At 40.2% G+C, this 16,510-nt stretch overlaps 1 protein-coding gene across 2 annotated transcripts in view; it reads right to left on the reverse strand.

Annotated features, from left to right (window-relative positions):
• Positions 1-2,007: 2,007 nt before the first annotated feature.
• Positions 2,008-16,510, reverse strand: part of kcnn2 (potassium calcium-activated channel subfamily N member 2) — a 31,646-nt gene continuing 17,143 nt past the window's right edge. The window contains exons 3-9 of one of the 2 annotated variants that reach the window (XM_003444323.5): positions 13,157-13,575; positions 12,726-12,867; positions 12,461-12,571; positions 12,254-12,381; positions 10,424-10,432; positions 7,561-7,630; positions 2,008-4,063 (exon numbers count right to left, since the gene is read on the reverse strand). In XM_003444323.5, coding sequence (XP_003444371.2) covers positions 3,788-4,063; positions 7,561-7,630; positions 10,424-10,432; positions 12,254-12,381; positions 12,461-12,571; positions 12,726-12,867; positions 13,157-13,575 — 1,155 coding nt within the window. In that variant the 3' untranslated portion in view covers positions 2,008-3,787. The remainder of the gene's footprint in view (positions 4,064-7,560; positions 7,631-10,423; positions 10,433-12,253; positions 12,382-12,460; positions 12,572-12,725; positions 12,868-13,156; positions 13,576-16,510) is intronic. The other variant, XM_019361127.2, reaches the window with a different exon arrangement.

Genomic DNA, 16,510 nt, shown 5'->3' on the forward strand with positions numbered 1-16,510 from the left:
TAAACACAAATACTGCCCCCTGAGTCCAGCTTTCATATAGCCTGCTATATGGATAATGGAAAATTCCATTATTTATTTGGAAAGGTTGCACTTCACTGGATATCAGAAAAAAAAACGTTTAGTTAACTTGTTTGATAAATCCCAGATAGCTTTTCGAGGAAAAAAATCTTTGCATCAAAAGGTACAATTAAGCTACTAAACACAATATTTTATTAAGAATTAATGTAGGCCTGTGTGCCTGATGAGCATTGGCTTGTACTTTTATCAAGTTTCGGATGTTTCTGAGTTGTGAGGAGACATCGTCGTTCTAAATTGATTTAAATAACCGTTTTACGCTGTAAAACATCAGATTGAATCAGTTTCTAGCTGAGAATGTACCACCGGACTGCGTTACTGTTGTCATGCAAAAGTTATACACCTGTACCTAAAATACTGCATGACTACATTTACTCAGGTAGGATAGTGCGCTTTGATTTCTTTTGCGTTTTTAATGAAATAATCCATAAGTTAAATATTAGAAGTTTTATAAAACAAAACCATTTAACTACACATGAACTAAATTACCGACATTACCGTCTCCTAAATTAGGGTTATGAATAAAAACACCTCTACAGAAGAAAATCTTGATGAAAAAATAAGCTCATGGGCCACTTCATTGAGTACACCTCAGTGGTACGAGGTGAGAATACCCTTTGCCTTTAGAACAGCCTTAATTCTTCGTGACACAGATTAAAAGATACGCCGGAAACATTCCTCAGAGATTTTGGTTCATGTTGACATGATCACACAGTTGCTGCAGATTTTGCAGCTGCACAACCCTTTATGAGAATCCCCCATTCTGCCACATCCCAAAGGTGCTCTACTGGATTGAGATCAGGTGGCACCGGAGGCCATTTGAGTACAGTCAACTCATTATCAATCAGTTTGAGATGATGTGGACTTTGTGACATCACGTGTAATCCCGTTGAAAGCAGCCATCAGAAGATAGACACGCTGTGATCATACTGAAGACCGACCGATATATCGGCACTGCTGATATTATGAGTTATGTTATGAGTGGTAATGTTATCAGTGTTCATGCTGCATAGTTTGTCCACCAGAGGGCACTTTTAAACGTCTCTGCTGGCACAAACACAGCAGATCTAAGTAGAGTCAGGCAGAGCATAATCGAGTAATCCAGGAGTTGTTGTGACAATATAATATGATTATTTTTAAACTGAATTGGAAGGACTCATAAATAACATAACAGATATTATGGAAATATGTTTATATTTCATGTGTCATGTTTCATTTCACCCATCAACCCGTCTGGCGCCAACAACCATGCCGTGTTCAAAGTCACTTAAATCACCTTTCTTCCAAATTCTGATCCTCCGTGTGAACTTCAGCAGGTTGTCTTGGCCATATCTACCTGCCTAAATGGACTGCCATGTGATGTGTATCATATTTAATACATGAGTTTTTGTGTTATTTATGAGCTGTTGAAAAGGTGTACCAACAAAGCATCCAGTGAGCGTATAACTGCATATAAAGTCAAAGCTGAATGCACACAAAGTATTGCAAACTGATGATTCGGTAAGATTAATATAATATTACATTTGTTGAATAGTAATTACATTTATTCAGGTAGAAGTTTAGATACTGTATTTGGATTTCTGGTGTGTAATTGTAAAATTGTTGCATGTTAACTTTTAACAAATAATCAATTCTACAATTCTGCTTCTAAATAAGAAAAATCTTAGAACTTTGTTATATACTCAGGGACTATCCCTTTACTTTTGCCAACACAATGGCAACTCTGGCTATATCAAATAATCTAATTTATGTCATAGCGAACCTTTTACTTTAGAAGATTTATAAAGTCTGTGGTGCACTTTACCTGGAGTGTACATACTGATGACCACATTGTTTACAACACTGGTTATTCTTTCTACAAAAGCACATAAGATACAAACCCACATTTAAATGCACACAAAAAGGATGGAGACCAGTGAAATTGTATATTTTTATTGTTTAATTCTTTATCGTTTAAGTCGCATACAGTATAGTCTGTCATTGGTTTCTATGCTGCTAAAGTTTGTGGACTGAACATCTGTGTTTTGTCAACTGTCTGATTGATTTATTGTTTAATGAGTGAGCTGGTTGAACAAAACCTGTGATGGATCTCCTCTGACCCATGCGATGCTCTGTGAACCTTGGAATGGCTGTTTTAAAAATACACAACCATTATGGTCGTATACTGAGTAATAATGCATAAAAGGGTATGTTGGACACATCAGAAGATTTCACAGTTCATATGTAGCTAGAGTGCATTAATGACCAAAGTGGATATATGAATGAAATCAGAATATATGTTAAATCAATTGTGGACCGTAACATTTCCAAGTGTAATAAATGCCAATCACATTTACCAGCCCTGCTCTTCCAGCTCATCCAACCAGTATCATCCAAAGCATATGCTGTAAATGATAGATGGAGTGTGAAGAATACCACAGTTTTTAAATCACACTATTTGTTAATTATGTTCAGAAAAGAGTCTCACAGACAGTTTTATGTATCTTAACTCCAGTCCAAGATATCCTTACCGTGTGCTAGTTACGCTGAATCTGCCTCTTAATCGATCCCACGTTGTTGTTTGTTTAGTTTTAAGAGGTGTGCTTCTCCTCATTAAAGTATATAAAAATAGGCATTTACTTTTTAAAAGGTAGATATGGTTACGGTTTTGTTGTTCAGCATTTGTTGTTGCCCAGCTGGGATGGCAGCAAGCATAAATAGCACAGGCAAAAGGAAAAAAAAAAGACGGGAGGTGAGACACAGCGAGACAGGGGGTTAATTAGTAAATATATGATCACTCAGTAAGTTTCTAAAGACCTCTGCAGGTCTAAGATGATGCTTCTTTGTGAGAAACAGAAAGGGGGCTTTGATTTGAATCATTAACACTAGCCACAACTCGATAATTGACAATAATAAACCCATGCCCGAACATTTAAAATGTTCTTCTTTTAATGAGCAACGTATCTTTATATCATATCTTAGTCAGCATTGAAGTGCATTGATTAAAAAGTAAGTGCAAGTACAGGTTCTGATGCATTCATTTTTACTAGAGGATTAAATTATTTGCAACGTGGCCCCCCAAAAATAGTCATTCTACAGGGGCACTCTGCAAAGGAAAACCACTATAGTTGATGCTGTTTCTAACCTAAAAGATATATGCTGTTTTCCTCATTTCAAGCTTTTAAAGTTATCTCTGAGTGACAGTGTGTAGGAGCGATTTTCATCTGGCTTCTGCTGTCAGTTCACTCCAGTCCGTAAACCGTAGTACTTTTCCTCAATATCACTGCCATGCTCCCTGACTGATTTCTCAGTGGTTTCTCGGTTTCCTTTGAGGAACACAGAGACTGAATCAAGCCAGCAGAAGCACAAAGTCTGTGAGAAGCACTATTTTAGTGCAATAGTTTCACACTTGGTAACCCTGCTACCTAAAACTGGCTACCTGTGCATAGAGATGGAGAAGAGTTCTTATCATAGCCCCATCGATAGGCCTTTTAGTTGTTACTGAGGGAAGCGCCATTATTTTTATGTCACCAGAGCAAGGATAACAACATCTTTTGAGGTAATAAAAAATAAATAACAGCATGAAGTTATCCATTAAAATGTATTGTCCCCAGTATCTTGGATTCTGTCATCAGAATTTGGATAATACTTATTGAAACCATAAGGCTTTACGATAAATGCAACTTGGCCATATGATGGCAAAAGTCTCCAGTGGAGGCGTTCCCCCTGGACTCTAGCTGCTCTCCGAGGAGGTGGGCGGTGCCGTGGAGGACGACCTCCGTCGGGACACTGACTGTGAGCGCTCAGGGCTGTGTTTGTCATAAGGCTGGAGCTGCACCTCCAGGAAGTCCCTGTGCTGCTGGCTGATGACCTGGCTGATGAGTCCGGGCAAAGCTTGCAAGTTACTCAGTAGAGTCTCCAGCTTCGTCTCCAGCAGGGCAATCCTTTTCTCCATGTCCTCCCCTCTCTCATTCAGGTCTGATACCATGTCATACATGATGTTCTGAGTCTGGAACAGGAGAGATAAAACACGCTTATTGATATCATTTTCAAACCGATGTTACTTTTGATGGACCACCAGAAAATTTATTATAGATTAAAAATAAAATAGGGAAAATGCATTTTTATCACTTCAAGATGCACTGATAGTTCTGAAAAGAGAAGAAAGAAAACTGGTTACAAGAGGCTACGAGTGCTAAAGATTCACTGTTCAAACACATCAAAGTCAAAGTAAAGAATGACTTTAAAATAATAAATGGATGTATATCTATTTGTACGTCTGTCTGAAAACAATACTCACATTCTGCCTGCAATTTCAATGTCAGCAATCGTGAATGAACATCAAAGGCGCTATGCTGTGTAAAAGTGCAATAAAAGTTCAGCTAATATGATGCTTCCACAGTCTGAGTCAGCTCAATAAAGCTCACAGTTTCAGATGTTACAGGATTTTTTCACTGTATTGCACAATATTTGATTATTAAACCAAGATAAAAGGAAGAAAAAAGTCACTATCAAATTCAAGGTATTTTAGGATTTCCTATTTCTCTTAAATAACAACAAAAATGTTCATGACTGAGTGCAGTAATGACACGGATACACTCAATGGCCACTTTGTTAGGTACACCTGCTCCACTGCTTGTTAATGCAAACTTCTAATCAGCCAATCTCATGGCACGTCTAACATGGTGAAGATGACCTGCCAAAGTTCAAAGTCAATATCAGAATGTGAAAGAAAGGTGGTGCTAGAGGTCAGAGGAGAATGGCCAGACTGCTTTGAGTTGATAGGATGGCAACGGGAAGTCAAACAACTCCTCGTTACAGCTAAGGTATGCAGAAAAGCATCTCTGAATGAACAGTATATTGATGGGCTACAGCAGAAGACCACACTAGGTGCCACTTCTGTCAGCTAAGAACAGGAAACGGAGCTACAATTTACTTGTAATGGTGTCGGGGATATTTTCTTGATACATTTTGGCCCCTTAGTACCAAATAAGCATTTAAATGCCAGAGCCTAACTGAATGTTGCTGCGGATCTTGTCCATCTCTTTATGCCCTTTATGACCATAGTGTGCCCATCTGCTAATGGTTGCTTTCAGCAGGATAGTGCACCACGTCATGCCTGTCAAATCATCAAAATTGTTCTCAAATGCCCTCCACAGTCACCACAACCTAATCCAATAGAGCACCTTTGGGATGTAGTGGGATGTGAGATTTCCATTATGTGCAGCCAACAAATTTGCAACTGTGTGATGCTGTCATATCAATATGGATCAAAATCTCTCAGGAGAATGTTTCCAATCTGTATCACGAAGACTTAATGCAGTTATGAAGGCAAAAAAGGGTCCACCCCGGTATTAGCAAGGTGTATCTAATAAAATGTCCAGTGAGTGTATACACCTTACGCCACACACGAGATCAGCCTGTACAGAACCTGCATAATATGACAGGGTGGTGAGTGCACCAATGTTTCAGTTTATGTGTCAGGCTGAACGCTGTCGTAATACTGCACGGTGAGACGTTCCTGCTCCGGCTTCTTGAGCTGAATCAACAGTTCAGATTTTACAAACTCAAAGTAAATGCTTTATGATACTGCCATTTTATCCATCTTGTCTGCAATGGTGTCTCACCCAGAGAAACCTTCACCATCCTTCAAAATAAGGTCAGAGGAACATTATGGGAGCACAGTATCTGCCGTAAACTGATCTAGAAGGGTGAATTTTATTTGGACAGTTTTCGTTTTCATGCAGACCAGAGTACATTAGTCTGTGAAATTGAGGAGACAGGAAAGGTGCCTGCTGACTTGACATGATGCTCTTCTGATGCATCAGCCATCTCATAACAGGCTATTAAAAACAACAACAAGAAAAGAAAAACAAACAAACACACACACACACAAACAAACAAAAAAAAAAAACCCATGAAAATTATATAACTATAACTACTCTTCTCTAAAACGGTTGGGCTTCCAAAATAGTCAACGACAGCCTAAGAAATTCATGTCACATTCCAGATGGGGAGTGGTGGTGATGCTGCTGGAAGGCGGTCTCTGAGGTACTATTCAGTGCAGGACTAATAACCCCTGGCAGCCTAGAGGCGATGTCATCCATCACTTACCTTGTCCTCTTCTGATTTGAGGCGGGGATGATGGGATAGCTTGTTTATATGAATCAGTGAGGACTAAGGAAGCCATGACACTACTTAACCTGACAACTGTTGTTAGGGTTGTGCTATTAATGTCAAATTAATCCTATAAAGGTCCATTTTTCTTCGTGTAATTAAGAAATGATTGCATCCAGGCACAGGCCTCCAAGTTTCAAACAGTGAAATGAAAGGAGAACATGCTCAAATATGGTGGAATGGATGCTAGAGAGCAAGAACGCCATTAGTAGATCATTGAGGAACGTATGTGATGGAGCAAGAATACAGGTGGTTAATAGACATCTACTTGGGCTGTAATGTAAAACCGCAAATTGACATTATAAACCAATTTCTGTTCAAGACGAGGGAAGAAGAGCGAGCAGAGTGGCAGAGATGGTTGTTAAAGCCACTTGAGCGAGCAGTTTTGTAATTTAAGGATATGTACTGGAAAAAATGAAAAAGAAAAAAAAATCCTGTGGAAGGAAACTGCATTCAACCAATGTTACATCGCTTATGTCACGCTGGATGAATAAACAGGGTCTGTATAAGTGACTCTGGAGGAGATAATGAAATAAGGGGATACGTTGTGATCTGAGGAATTTCACTGTGCACTGCAGTGGCAATGCATCTTCCAAAAAGATATGTTCAGCTCTATTTAGCTCCGTCTTTCCACCGAGAGCGTGAAAAGACTGAGGCCACACTGCCCTCCTATGGCTGCAGACTCTTACAACACTGGCCATAAGCCACCTTACTCAATGTCACGTCGCAGGTTTCTGTGCTGTTTTACAGCATGAGGTGATCAGGCAATATTAACTAATACCTTTCATGACATGCTGGCCTGGATCCAGTTTGACTGTGGTGTACTTTTGAATGTCAGAGTGCTCTGCTTTTCTCTCCTGTTTTTCTCTGCCTTTATTTCTGGCTGAATCATCAGATCACAGTGTGTCTCCCTTTCCAGGTTACTGTTTCTGCTGTGTCAGGCTGGCGCACTGCCTGGTCTTTCCCTAAGGTTTGTCAACTTCTGTTTAGTGCATCTGGAGACAAACATCAGAGAATACATAGAGGGAAAAACTGTGCCGGGTTTCTCATTACTCCCATTCAGTGATTTTTTTTTGTCCCGGGGACAGTGATTTACACTGCAAAATAAAGATGCGTTATTATTTCATACCCCAAACAAATTAAATTCCAGGTGAGTGCAGTCAACTGCAATCAACACACAGATTGTAAAGCCTGTCTGTTTATTTGACACCTGTAGACTTTATATTAGAAAACACAACTAATTCAACCAGTCAGCTAGCATGCATTGGATTCAGCCACACAGAGGGAGGAAACCTACAAAGGCAGCAGTGTACTGTTAGTCTAGCTTACCTTAGCAAGGTCCACTAGTGAGTTTGCTTGGTCATTCAGCTTGCGTTGCTCCATTTTAACACTTCTCAATCTGAACACAAGACCATTCAGAACCCAATAAATTAACGCTATTAGTGTCGATATGTTTTTTCTTTTTCTTTTCTTTTCTTTTTTGTTGTTGTTGTAAATTTGTGCACACACAAGGCATACACATGGAGAACACTCCCAGGACATGCATAGGATATGTGTAGAGAATGCAGGGTTTGGAGGGGCAGTCTGCTTGGTTGAGCTGCATGCAAGTGGAAAGGAGACCACATAAAAAGAGAGGGTGGGGGGAGGACAGGGAGCTGCCACGGGGGTGAATGAAATCAGCTCTGCATCCTACTCAACCAATACACACCACAAGGAAATGGCGGTGGGGGGTCATATCTGGGTACAGTGTAAACAGCATTTATCAAGTCCTAATGTTTGTCTTCCTGACATATGAGATTAGAAAACATCAACAGCAAGGGGGAAAAAAGGTCAGCTGTTGTTCCTGTAAAGTTCCCTTCTTGTTAACTTTTTTCTCTTTACTATTCCTATTTAGTCACTCAGAGAGCCAAAAACACCACACACTGTTTTGTATTAACACAGAGGGTAAAGTTTAACCTTTAAACAGCAGCTATAAGCCTGCTTCCTTTTGAGACTTTCCAATATTCCCGTTAGAACAGAGAAAATTGCATCATCGTGACAACTTAAAGAATCGTTTTAATTGTTAATTACGGGCAGGAAATGAAAAGATTTTTCCAGAAACTCTCTTGTGGGCTTCAAAAACCTGCAAAACGCAAATTTTTCTATCACCCAAAAATCCTACCTGCAAAGACTGAAAATTGCCTACTTTATAAAATGTGCTTAAATAATTTACAGCTCCTGTTTAATTGTGCTACTGAAGCACCTTTTTTTAAACTCTTCTTCTCAGGGGACTTAAAAACAGCAAAATGTGCACTATTGTAGAGTATTAGCCACATGTGGCTTCAACATATTAAAGAGGGTTTTTTTCCTTCCTCCTGAATCGCTTAAAATAATAATACACCGTTAATACAGTCTGACTCTTAGGTGATGATTGAGGGTCAAATTTTAAGATTGCTGAAGACGAAGAAATTCAAGAGTCTTTGAGAGAGACGGATATTTCGTCGAGAAACTCCCAAATGTGCAGCGAAGACCAACAGAGAGTGCCACAGAAGCCACTAAAGAAAACTGCAGGCATGGGGCAAAAATGTCCTGGCACCTTAGCCCCATAATTCATACAAAGAAGGCTCTCAGACAAATGCAGAACAAATTTCAAAACATCACTCTTATATTCTTCTAGCTATAATAACAAATAAAGAAAAGAGCAGTAGTCTGCTCTAAATTACAGAAGATAATAGGTGTTCGGGGTTACATGGTTTTGTAGTTGACATGAGACCTGTTAGAAATATACATTTCACAATTGGATGACCAATAGCTGTCAGAGGGCAGGTTGAGGTGAGGGTGAGAAAGCCTGCTGACCTTCTATTTTATATTCAAAGTATGTTTTCCACAATCAGTCACTGCTCATGGGCACTTCCCTTTGTGAACGGGCACTTTATATGCGGTTGGTGTTCATCGGGGGAAAACGGCTATGCTAAGCGTTTCAATCTCAGTTAGTGCCGCTCCACATTTTTTACCCTCTCAAGTTGCTTTATTTGTCATGACCTCCATTAAACTCATGGTGAAAAGAAATGCAAATTATTCTTCAAAGTAATGGATGGGTGTGACGTGGTTTTTTTTAAACCCCCCCCCCCCTTGTCCCTGCTGACCATTCACACTGTTGGTCACAGTTACAGCCTCTCGAGCACAAACGGGATTTCTTCGAGGCTTTACCCTGACCTTCCTCTTAGGTCACTTCCCTCTTTGTTCAATTCACTGATCTCTGAGCTAAAAAGGGCTCACTGTCCTGCTTTTTTTTTTTTTTTGTCCCCACTATGGTTCCTCCTTCAGCCTTGAGCATGGAAAAAGACGGCCTCCCCAAAGGGAGACATTTGATTTCACAGCCGTTATGGCCTAAAACATTCTACAGGACTTGTGTGATACCGTGCCTCTAGCACGTGTCATCCAAATGACCTCAGTGTTGTTGTGTCTCCAAACTCTTCTTGCATGGCAGCTGCATGTCGTTGCTATTATGCTGTTTACCAGCCACGACAACAACAATGGACTGGCATCTCTGCTACTGTGTCATCCAACAGGGAAATGGAGGAAATGTAGCTGCAAATGTCGTAACAGGCGTAACAATGGTTCCACTTGCCGAAAGATGACCCTGAGCCCTGATCTGTGCGAGCGTGGCCGCTCGGGCGTATCGCATGACTTTTAGGGGTATCACAGAACGTACACGTCTGCAGGCTAATGCCGCTCTGGTCGTCATCCTTCGGTAGGTGAAAGCACAGTTGATTGGAGTTTAATCAGTTGCTTTCTGATTAAAGATCAAAAGTCTCATCACATTCATGCAGAAATGGAAAGAAAAACACCCTCCATCATTGATAATTGAAATTCACTTAAACTGCATCTGTGGGTGTGTATACAATGTGCAGCACATGTCTGTTCACTAACAAGGTGCCTGTACCGGTGATTTAAATCAGACAAAGAAAAATGTGATGCTGTGTGTTTCGTCAAACTAACATGCCAACTAAGAAAAATACACTTTTAGCAGGTGTGTAAAATAATCCGGTGACTGGGTTGTGTGAAGCAAAGATTTTTGAGGTATGAATTTCACTTATCAAATGAGGGAGTGTAATTTTTTTTTTTTTTTTAGTAGTTATTGGGTTCAAGGACAAGCTCTCGTTAGCATGCACACAACAGGTCTGTATCTACATGAGAGGCGAAGACTTACTTTCGAGCTCTATTGCATTGTGTCGACACAAACAGGAAAAACAAAAACAAAACAGGAACAAAAAGGAAACATGAAGTAGACAAATGAATTATTACAATATCAGATAAACATAGTCAGATGGCAAACTCTGTTTGCTCACGTCTGGCTGCTGAAACCCTCATCGCTACGCTGTCACCTGTGAAGAGCAGCCACCGCTTCTCCTGACTTCTCTCATCTTGAAACCAGTTTTTCATTTCACCCTGCGTGGACCGTTTCTGGTGGCTGCAGCTGTTTTTGTTCTCTGAATCTAATTTAGCCTTTTCTGGTCCTATAAGAAAGACAGTGAATAAAAGCAATCTTCCTGTTAATGCCGGCAAACCAGAAGTGTCTGTTTAACAACAGTTTTTACCCCCCTCAACTAATAAGGATGTGTGAGCAAAGTTTTCTCACTGTCTTACAACTTTGACCAGTAGAGGAAGTCAAAGATTGCTGTAGGCCTATTACAAGCCTCCACTTGTTAATCCACTTCCTGTTCTATATTAATTGCACGCCAGAGTTTGTCTGTCACCCCCTGCGATTACGCTACAGGCCCTACTTAAAACTCTGCCACACGAACCCCGTGAACACTCTGCCTCATAACCGAGACCTAATCTCTCTAACACAAAGATGTGACCGGGAGTTGTTGATACCACGCTGAGTGGTCGTTCCAAGCACACAGAGCTGAACGTGACTTTTCCCAACTGAATCTGGTTCTTTATAGATTGCACTTTAGCTCTGAGCCATTTCCATTATTAGGCTGTCCAAGAGAACAGGAGGTGGACATGAGAAGCCGTCATCAATGCCGCGAATCACCTGAACCCAACAGCAAGGGCATAATGACTCGAAAAGCAGCAACAATGAGAGAAAGCTATTAAACTGCAAGTCTGGATGTGGGTTGCAGCAGCAGCAGACAGTTTGTATATATTTGTGTCTCCCTACCTTCCCAATAAACATCCGAATGTCGTTAAAACTTAAATGTGTGTCCAAAAGATTCATGAGCAAAGCAAAGTTGCACACAGTAGACCACGAAGACTCATATATATATATGCGTGTGTGAATAAAACCACAGAAAGCAAAACAAACATACAGAGGACATTTTTACTTGAGCATGAACAATATACCAGCGTATTTGCTATTATTTATTCTAATAAAGCGCCGAGGTGATTGCCAGTTAATGAAAGAAGCCACAGTGTGGATGTGCTGGTAAGCACTGTAAGCTGAAGGAAAACAACAGCGAGGTGAGGTTAAAATCAATACTGTTTTGGAGTGAGATAGCACTTTGGGGGTCCTTGGGGACCCACTAAAACACTAGCTGACAGGTGAGTGTCTGAGCAGCCGCCAGAGGAGTAGAAACCGAAACGTGTCAGCCCTGAGGTCAGCCTGACATCTGACTCACAGCGAAGAAGACACACAAGACTCAACCTGACAGCAAAAGGTGGAGAAATCGATATCATACTCCTGTGAATTCTGTAAAACCTGCATATTTTGAGGTAAAATGAACTTTACACAGAGTTTCTTTTTCATGATGCTAGTTTATGCCTTTTTAAATACGTGTAAATGCTTTACAGGAATCTTCAATGAGTCATTGTGTATATATAAATATATACATATATAACATTCAAACATCAGCAGAGGAAGTTGTGAAATCAGTCAAGTCGAAGCATGGTTATAAAAATACAAGATCCTCCAAATCTATGAGCACATAACTTTGCTACAGGTGTCAAACAATTCAGATTTCAGGTTTGTGTTGCTCTGGTGAATGAAATTGCTGGATAAAAGTGGCGAGGTCAGGGTTAAGAGCACGGCACCTACTGATGAATGGCTTGGAGAAATTTTCTCTGGTGCTTCCTGACTCTGGCGTGGTCCATCTTCCTCACCAGTTTAGTGTTCTTGTAGATGAGCCACGTCTCCCTGAGAACGTTCGCAGCTGTGTTTTTCACCTTTGGGTGCAAAAAACAAAATTGGTTAAGACTGTAAAGAAATAAAGCATCTGTGACACCTTGCAGAGCTTTCACTTACTCTTTTTGTTAGCTGGGTGTCCATCATAAAATTGTGAACATGTTTTTCAGCTTTGGTTAATTCCAGTTTCTTCGCCACCACAGCCACCACCAAGGCAGTGCAGCCAGCGCCCTGGGGAGCCAGACAAAATATACAGCGTTCCTTTACTTGTCAATATTTTTCAGTCACGATAAATTAGCAGCAGATCGGCTGCTTTTACATAATTAATAAGGGTCTTTTAATAGTTTCACAAGCTGATAAAAAAAAACAAGCATCATAAGCTCACCATAATGCCAGTCAGGAGGCAGACTCCTTTCCCACAGTACGTATGTGGGACCATATCTCCATAACCAATGGTAAGAAACGTGATTGAGATCAACCACATGGCTCCAAGAAAGTTGCTGGTTATGTCCTGGTTATCATGGTACCTGTAATGAATAATAAATGTAACAGACTGACACACCTTCATGCACCTGAACAAACTGATGCTCACGACTGCTACTTATTTCTTTTTAAAAAAAAAAGAGGTTTTAGCCACTGTAATGCCTAAAATCCAACGTTTCAGGACTCTGCAGTTTCATAATCTTTTCTTACAGCTTGTGTTAATCCTTCTATCTTGATGCTCAGACAGAGAGTGAGTATTCTATCTATTTTTAAGCCTTATCTATGTTTCATGCTGAGCAGCGCGGCATAGCATGAGAAAACTGATCCAGGCACCTCTCGCAGGCTCTCACTGTCCATGCAGCAATTATCCATAGCGAGATGGTGAAGACCAGCAGCACAGTGCCGGGACAGATGGTCATGAGAGTCTTCATCACAAATCGCGTGTTAAAGTTAATCTTGTTGAGTGCACCGATGCTGCGGGACGAGGCATCGGTGAAGAGCTTGCTGTGCAGCAGCATGACGCGAGCGATGAGGTACAGCCGCAGGAACATGGGGATGGACAGGATGATGTCCACATCTGCGTCCGTCTTGGATGCCACGTAGGAGTAGGCCAAGCGTGCCGTCCAGGTGAAGGTGTAGTTGCCTGGGATGGGGTGTATGGCGCACACCAGGATCTCCAGGCAGATGAAGAAGATGCGCTCGTATGTCATGGCTATCCTCCAGTCATCAGCTGCGTTGTCCACCATAAATAGCTGCAAGGAGAGGGCACCGTGAGGGTGATGAAGGGTAGAAAAACCAACCAAACGAAAGAAAACAGCTGAAATTTTCATCATGTTGACACAGCACACTACAGGAAATCATTAAACCCATTAAAGAGTAAACAGCACATTGCCTCAAGCCATTAAATTACATTTTTTTTAAAAAAGAAACTGTGCTCAGAACAACATTTGGAGGAAGTGTAGCCAAAGAAAAAGGAAAAGATTTCATGACAAGGGGAGGATGTTACAAACTTTCAGATATTTATAGATATATACAACATGTAATGACGGCAGCATGGCCTAAATGTCATATCTGTGTTTGTGAGTGCACCACACCAGGTGTGTAAGTTTTAATGCCTTAAGGAACGTTTGTTGCCATTTTTCCCATTTCCTTTAATGTCAAAGGTCTTTGTAACAAAATAAGACTGGGGCAGGGTCATGTTTACCACTGTAATGCATCACCCCGTTTTTTAACAACAATCTCAAAGCATTTGAGAACTAAAGCTTTGAAAGTCAAACGTTTCCCCATTTTTGCTTGTTGTGGGATCTCAGCTGCTCAGCTGTTTGACTTCAATACAGACTCACTGTTGCAATGTGTGTAAAACACTGGAAATCTCTGAAAAAGACTTCTGGATGGCAATATGTTCCTCTAAAACCTGTGTGTGCCATTCAGCATTTAAGACGCTTTTGGAAATGTGGAAACCTTTGGTTGTTCTGACCACAGCAGAGTTAGTTTTCACCCCAGTCCATCTTAAATGAGCTTGGGTTCAGAGAGGAATTGTGTGTTTATTTTCTTTGATCTGAAAGCATCTAAAATGGGACTACATAAAAACGGCTTCAATTCTTAAACAGTTAATGCAATACTTTTGTTACAGCCATCGATTTAAATCTGAAAGTCTGCACTTCACCCACATCTCCATTGCTTGATTTAAAATCCACTGTGGCAGTGGACAACTTAACTGATGGTACAGTAAACGGTTATTTCAGCATCAAATTTAAAAAACAAAATAGTCCAAAGACTCCAGATGTTCACTTATGATTGTAAACCAACTTTCTTTAAGGTTTTACCTTTTCAACAAAACCGAGACATTTAAAGATTGTCAGGGCAGTATGGACTTTTTAAAGCTACTTTCAAGGTTCAAGGTTCAAGGTTCTTTATTTGTCACATGCATAATTACACAAGTATAACACACTTTGACGTGAAAACTAAATAATGTAAAAAGAAAAAGAAAGCCAGAAAACGGAAGACTCATCAATACTGTATAAAACAGCTTCTCCATACAATAAATTATTGAAATTTCTGGAATAAATGACAAGTCTTAGTGTAAAGCATCTTAGTGCCTATAGAATAAATTGTTCTGAAGATGACTGAAGATTTTGACTTCTTCATTAAAATACATTAAAATAAAATATTTTTACATCATTAGCGGTGTGCAGTAAGCATTTTCAACTTCTAAGCAGTATACTAATGAGAACATCTGCCACCTCCACATTAGCATTAGGTGCTGATCGCCTGGGCACCCTGACCAGAAGGTTGGCGGTCTCACTGGGGACCTCAGTGTGAGTGGATTTCAACACCTCCCATCGCTCTTCTCCACCCCGTCCTTTGTCATATACGCAGCAGCTTTCTCACATGGCCACTCCTGCTGATGTCCCTTCGCTCCTCTTTATCACTTTCTACAGCTATCTTCAACTCGTGTCCTCACACGACTACCAATATCAGCTCCTTCACAGTCCCCACTTCTCACGCTTAAGGTTGTAAACAGGTGATCTCAGTTTTATACCTGTTATTTTATATTGTGAGGCTTGTAGATAAAAAGCCTTCCAAACCGTATTCCTCTCTCTGACACCTCGCACTGGTATCCCTTCTCTAATGCGCCCGCTCTATCCACTCAATCACATCAAGGTCCTCTGCCTGCACAAGCCGTCACAAGTGGCAGTAGATTTTTCACAAAATGTTGTTGTCAGCAAATCCAAGCGAGGTTTCCTGGCAGCTTTTTCTTTGCCATGAGAGCAGACGCCTTTATGAAGGGGAAAAAAAGAAAAGAAAAACTGCACTATTACGTGTCGTCAGAAACCTCCCTAATGTACTCGGTAATAAATTATGGGGTGTCCAGTGACTTCTCAGGCTTAACTATGATATACAGTACAATGATTTTGCTTACAGCCCTCTGAAACAACATCCTGCGCAGTTCTGTTCATCTTTCAGCTCAGAAATGTACAAGAATTATTAAAGGAAAAGGAACTTCTTTCAGGGATTTAAAGATTTCAGTGTCCTCCAAAACAGTAGAAAATATATATCATATCTTCAATAACATATATCACACTGAACATATATCAAAATAAAAAATATTTAATGTGATATATGTTTAATACATTTAATATACTACATTAAATATATCATACATGTGTGTTTGACTTAATATAATGAATGTTGCACATCTTCACAATTTGTTCTATTAATGTGTTATATAATACTGAAGTATTTGTTTGCTTACTCAATGGTAAGAAATTAAAATCAAAAAATAACCCAGATATTTAATGGAAGAATTAGTTTCAGGTTATGCTGTAAGTCACGAAAAATGTACAGTTAAAAAAAAAGCCATGATGCTGGCTGCAGAGTTTTTGTGCTGATCTTAATGTGAGAGAACAACTGAAACTCTGCAGTTACTGAGTTGGCAGAGCGTTAGCGAGTTTTACTCTCTGTGCCATTCAGAAGCACTCGGTGATGCCGCTCTGTAACTTTATGTGGTCTGCAACTATGTAGTTGAGTTTCTATTGTTCCTAAATGCACATTTTGCAGGGGCAACATCTCACAAGCAGTCAGGTCATCTTAAACATGTCAGTGATATAACTAGAGGGGTGGAGCCATCAAAAGTCCCTTTTGATTTCTCGCTTGGCTCCCTGTTAAATCTGGAATTGAATTTAA

Source organism: Oreochromis niloticus, linkage group LG7, assembly GCF_001858045.2.
Source record: "Oreochromis niloticus isolate F11D_XX linkage group LG7, O_niloticus_UMD_NMBU, whole genome shotgun sequence".
In the NCBI taxonomy this organism is placed as follows: Eukaryota; Metazoa; Chordata; class Actinopteri; order Cichliformes; family Cichlidae; genus Oreochromis; species Oreochromis niloticus.